The sequence below is a fragment of the Argiope bruennichi genome, chromosome 3 (genome assembly GCF_947563725.1).
Source record: "Argiope bruennichi chromosome 3, qqArgBrue1.1, whole genome shotgun sequence".
Classification (NCBI taxonomy): domain Eukaryota; kingdom Metazoa; phylum Arthropoda; class Arachnida; order Araneae; family Araneidae; genus Argiope; species Argiope bruennichi.
In genome coordinates this window covers 20,337,540-20,343,731 of record NC_079153.1, presented here as the reverse complement: position 1 = coordinate 20,343,731, position 6,192 = coordinate 20,337,540, and the positions used below count along the sequence as shown (strand labels likewise).

Sequence of the window (6,192 nt, the reverse complement as noted above, 5' to 3'; positions counted from 1 at the left end):
AAACCAATTTCCTTCTTCTACCCTACGGATCCTCTGAAAGGAAGAGTGACTTTCAAATATAAATATGAAAAATCTCTGGATTAGTAAGTATTTTCTTGCTCCACTGGAGGACAACTATGATGTCATGGTTTTGTCAGCAAAACTCCTAATGAAGTGTTATACTTCTCATAGAAGAGATTGATGCATAGGCCTGTGAAGGTTATAATATTACTGATTATAGTTATGTTGTTAGTACCAGTGATCGGCGACTTATTTATTTATATTACCTGAAGGGCCTTTCAGTATAATACTTATGGCAATTAATCAATCAGTGCCGTAAACAGAAGAATATTTTTAACAGGAGAAGACTTAATAGCTGAAAAGTTGAAAAGCAGATTGAAAGAGAAATAAAACTAACAATGTCAGTACCAAAGTAGAAAAAAAAAAATCTGTACACCCATATTTTCAAAACATTGATGTATAAATTTACAAGATTTATTTTACAAAAAACATTGTACATATCTTATCCATAATATTTTCAATTTTTAATTAATATGGTAATGAACTTAATCTCAAAATAGAAGAATAAATGCATTTAAATAAATAATAAAATAAAATATTAAGTAGCAAAATAGAGAAATATGTTATAAAAATTATTTAATTGAAACTAAATGATTCTGACTTAAGAAGAAAGCTGTCTATAATGTGTACTTTTTTATTTATTCTCGATGTACATTTTGCACAGAAATTGAACTATTTTATCACAATAAAAATAAGTAATAAATCTTTGAATTTTAGAAACAATCCATAGAAATAAAAATTATTTTTTAACAAATTGCATATCTAAGAGAATGATTACAGTCTCAGAGTAGCAAATGTTCTATTCATATTTATCCTACATTATAAAATATTTCCAATGTAATTACTTTTTCTTTTTAGCTTCCATTGTTTCCACTTTTTCCTCCATTGCATTGTACATTCTAGTTAAATGCAAAAGCTCTGCATTTTGCTTTTCTACAATAAATTTTAATTCATCTATATCATCATGAATATTTCGAAATCGCTCCTCTGTAGCAGCTAGCTTAGCTTTTTCATTACGTGAAGTTCTTACATATTCTGCTGATAATGTCAATACAGCAACCATAAAGATAGTTGCTTCCCCAAGTAAATCAGCCCCTAATTCAATTGCCATTGTTTCATTCAATTTTGGAACTTCAGTAGGTTTTCCTAAATTCAGCATTCTCATCTTCACATTTACTTCAACCCAGTGATATACTAAAAGAAAAAAGAAAAAAATATATGTATAAATTTTTTTTTATTATATTAGATAAATTTATTTAAAATATTAGAATCTTTTTAAAAAATACACAGGGTCGGTATAAAGTTTACCTCTCAAAAAAAAAAAAATGTTATATAAATTAAAATAAACAGCAAAAGAAAAAAAATAAAATAATATAGCCCTGCTTTTACACATTCTTTCTTTTCCTTTTTTTTTTTTAATTTTTGGATAGATATTATAATAAATCCATAAAAGCTAAGAAGAAAAAAAGTCATAAATTCATAGAGATAAATTAGACATTTCTATTCAAGGAGAGAGTTTACATATTTTGTTACGGAACAAATCATGATATCAAAACATTGAAGGCTAGGCTAACAAATATTAGATTCATTGTTTCAATATGTATGTGTCTAAATATAACAGTTTCAGTGGAATAAATTTTTGTAACCATAAAAAGACTTCAAGGTTATTTTACACTTATACACATGCAAGTGAAATAGGCATTACAAACAAATATCCTCATTAATCATTACATTAAAAATACTATAGTCTGATTATTTGAAAGTAAAAACTAATATACTCTAAGTCACACTATTTCATAATAACAAATAATTAGTTATGTCATATAGAGACCAAACATGATAATGCCAAGGCTTTAATGATCTTCTTATTTATATATGTGGCCATGACTAGAAATCATATACAGCCAGATTATCATTTTATCTTATCATTAAAAGAATTTAAGAAACAGGATCTATCATCTCCTAAATATAGGGATCGTTCAGATATATAACACAAAAAGGATTACTTTTCGAATTGGGTATTAAAATAATATCATTTCACACCATACCTTAAAAGAAGCAAGAGTGAATTTTTTGAGTAAACAGAGTTGATTTCCAGAATTACTTAAAAAATTATTCAAAGAAATGTACAGTTCATTTTTTAATTGATTGATATATTTAATGAGATGAGTTCAAAATATGCATAATAATGAAAAAAATATTAGCTCAATCAAATATACATCTTTATATTTACAAGAAATTTTTCAACACTTATGAAGAATTGTAGAAACTATGCACCATGCATAATTATACTGCATTAAATTCTGTTTTTATTATTTTCCACAAAATTACAATGTATCTCCATCAAAATTGACTTCTGTGATAATGGATGGAGGTCCTCTAAGGACTGAAAAGTAATGGCTTTGCAGCTTACAATAAAAGCAAGACAAAGAATTTTGCAAAACATCCAAGATCATCCATCCATTATGATCATCAATACATAAAGTATTTTATGTTATTGTAATAAATATAGAAAATTTATTAAAAAATAAGAAAGAAATGATCAAACTCAAAAAGATCTCATAGTTTAAATCAGCAGCAATTCTCAGCTGTTTTCAGTGACCTTGAAAATGATCATTCAAGTTCATCCAATTCGAATGGGGTAAACATTTTAAGCAGTTCTGATAATAAAAGTAAGAAAAGATTCTATTTTTAAAAACTAAAAAGTTAAAACTGAAAGAAATTAATTTATTCAGGTCTCACATGGTGCAAAATCTATCATTTATGTTAGTAAAAATTAAAACATTTTCCATTTTTAATTAAAAACTGAGGAAAAGATCACACCATTATCAACATCAGGAATCAAGTTTAAACACTCAAATATAAGCCCGATCTTTGGGAATAGCAACAGAAAGATGAAAATTCATAAAAGCATCTATAGCTTCCGTATGCTTATATATTTACCAATGTAATAAGTTTTTGTCATTAAGAGATCTGGTCCTCTTTAAATACTTTTTTTCCACCAAGACCATCTGAAGTTTGCAAATTCCTGAATATTTTGTTCCAATTTCTTTGCTACATATTTGATCTATTTTTTACTAGTAAAAAAATAATAATTGGCCGTCAAGCCTTTAATTTGAAATGTTCAAGATACAGTTTCACAAACTATATATAAACATTTAAACTCAATTAATTTCTTTCACTGTAAATCTTGTACTTATTGCGACAATATGTCTTTTGATTCTTTTTGCACTTAAAAGTTTAAAGACAAATGGAGAGAACATATTTTTATATTAGAATCAATAATATGGCATAATTCTATTATGAAGAAAAGACATCAACATATAGCTCTAGTCCATTTTAAATCTAATATATCTTCAGTAAGATATAGAAAGAAATTTTTTTAGTTAAACAAGAGAAGTCTTCCTTAAGTCTAACCAATATATAAAAGGTGTCTGCTTATTGTGACTCACTAGTTAATTTCTAAACTTTTAAAATTATGTTTGTAGTTCCAGTTAGAAAAATGTGTTAAATAATGGGCAGAATTATATTTTATTTTGTAAGACTCAATAAATACATTTTCACAAAAAGGTATGAAATCTAACTTGTAAGATCCTATCAATCATATTTAGTAAAACTTTTTAGACATTATATTTTTAAAAAAGAACCTGCATTCTTCTGCAAGTAAAACTGTTTGAATCATGAAGTGTTGAAAGTCGCTATTAAAGAAGATTTTACAGCTAAATTTGCAGTCCAGGAAAGACGTCTTGAGAGATTATCTGGAGATTGAAATTATGCATTGTTGTGCTCATAAAATCATAATTTTTGGAATGCTTTACACTACTACTACAGTTTTGAAAACATTTTTAAGATATTATTTCTTTAATCAGTATTATTTCGTTAACAGTAACCTTTAATTTATATTTCATAGGACTATGAATACTTTTGTGCTCATTTTAGCAAAAAATTTACAAGATATGTTTGAGATAAGAAGACTTAAACCTCACATAACCAGTTAAGAAGGATTAACCTAAATACTAGAGATGAAGTCTAGCATGACTTAGCTCTATTTTTGCCCTTCTATGTCTTATCTTTATCAGTATATACTTTTCACCTGTTTGTCCATGCATGCAAACATCAGAATTATAATGAGACAGTTCAACTGTAAAATGCATTCAAAACTACTTTATCATCAAATTGTCTGAAAGTGGAATGATTATACATCTCCTATTCTGAGGATTTAATTTCTAGAAATAATAGATAAAAACTTATTTACAGACATCACAAAAGTTTAGAAAAAAAATAAAAAATACATTTTTCCAATTTTGTGGAAAGTGTTTATTATCCACAAAAGCATTTATTTTTTGAAAATGGAACTATTGTTATCAGACTATTAAATCATTTGTTCTGTAACTTCTTCAGAGGTTTTAGATGTTAACTGTTGTGTTATTAGAAAATAGTTCTAACATATTATTCATATCAACATTCATGCACATACTTATCCTCATTTTAAAAAGGTTTAAAATATTACATGTTGCCTAAGAAGTATATAAAATGATCAGAAATATATTAAATATTTCAACATTAAGAACTTATTAACTTTCTTTTATATGCAAACAAATAAGTGTAGATAAAAATCACAATGTATTGCTTAAATACCTCTTTCTAATTATACTCCCAACAATACAAACAAAAAATATTCAGTTGTTTCAATTTTTTCACTAGTTACTAATTTATAATATGTTTATCTAAATATATCAGAATTTAAAAATACATTTGTATACATAAATGCATTTATTATTCCTTAATAAGACTTAACAATATCAGAGGTCACATAATCATTGCTTAAACAGGAAATATTCTATTATAAAAATCATTTTATTTTTCCATAAATGTATGAATTATTCTTCTAAAGTAATGCTTAGATAATTTTTATCACATAAAATAAAATACTAAAAAAAAAAATATCTGAGAACAATTATTACTAGTATTATTTTACTTTATGCATAGAAAAATTCCGTTGTATTAAAAACCTATTTACAAATTTATCATTAATAATAATAAAAAAAAACATTTTATGGCATATTTCCTTTTTTAATAGTGGTGGCTTATAATTTAAATTTAGAAAAATAACTCCAATAATACTCCAGAATCTCAAAGAAATAGAAAAGGGCTGTTTGTTTTTTCCCCAGTTAAATATTTTAAATATGGAAAAGGACTTATAATAATGATAATATTTAATAAATCCAGAATAAATAGTTGCAAAACCTCGGTACATTTAATAAAACGTTGCATGGATATAAGTTGTTTTCCTAATTCTCATGCAATGTGTAGTTAAAAATTGTTACACAAATTAATGAATTATGCTCATGATAATCAAAAAATACTTACATTACAATATAACAGACGATACTGTTTTTACAGGTGAAGATATGATTTAAAAGAAGAGAAAAACTTTATAAAATCTTTAACAATAAATTATCAAAAATAACAATAGTCTTTAACTAACAAGAATCTTTAACAATTAAAAAAATTATATATAATCTAAAAATAAAATACATACATACATATAAGAATATAATTTTTATATATCATCGTAAAATTATATAATTGATAAAATAAACTAGGAGCTTACACTGAGCTGGAGGCATACATATATAGGTCCTAAAAAAATGACTGTTTTTTGCTTTGGTTTTTAATCTGTTCGCCAATGGTTTACTAATCTGGCGGAGAGCCAATGCTCCTAATTTTACTAATGGAAATGCAACCATAATTTTTCTATAAATTCATAACTGACTAAACTGTAAATATCTTTTTGACCATTGAAATAAAAATTTCACTCCAAAAAGCTTATTTAACTTAAGGACCTCATGTAAATCAGGAATTTTAAACAATATTTACTATTTGGTTCAATATTTACTTTATAATGTTGCCAATCCGTAGAGCAAATACATTAATATTTTTATACTATTCGGATAAAATTTTTCAAAAGAAAAGAAAAGAAGAATGAAATTTTTCTCCTTGCTATTTTAGAAAAATAATTAGTTGTTTCCTTTTTACAAAGTTACTTATTCAGTTTTTCATAGATTTATTAAAATCGGTTCTTGTTGGTATAGAGATATGACAAAAAGATTTGGAATAAAGTTTGGCATT

At 25.4% G+C, this 6,192-nt stretch overlaps 1 protein-coding gene across 1 annotated transcript; it reads right to left on the bottom strand.

The window, feature by feature from the left end:
• Positions 1–671: 671 nt before the first annotated feature.
• LOC129963473 (putative OPA3-like protein CG13603) lies at positions 672–5,965 on the bottom strand. The gene is made up of 2 exons (XM_056077880.1): positions 5,675–5,965; positions 672–1,254 (listed from the first exon to the last, which is right to left on the bottom strand). Exons 1-2 carry the CDS (start codon positions 5,808–5,810, stop codon positions 902–904), a joined length of 489 nt encoding a protein of 162 aa, XP_055933855.1. The 5' UTR covers positions 5,811–5,965; the 3' UTR covers positions 672–901.
• Between the last annotated feature and the right edge of the window lie 227 nt (positions 5,966–6,192).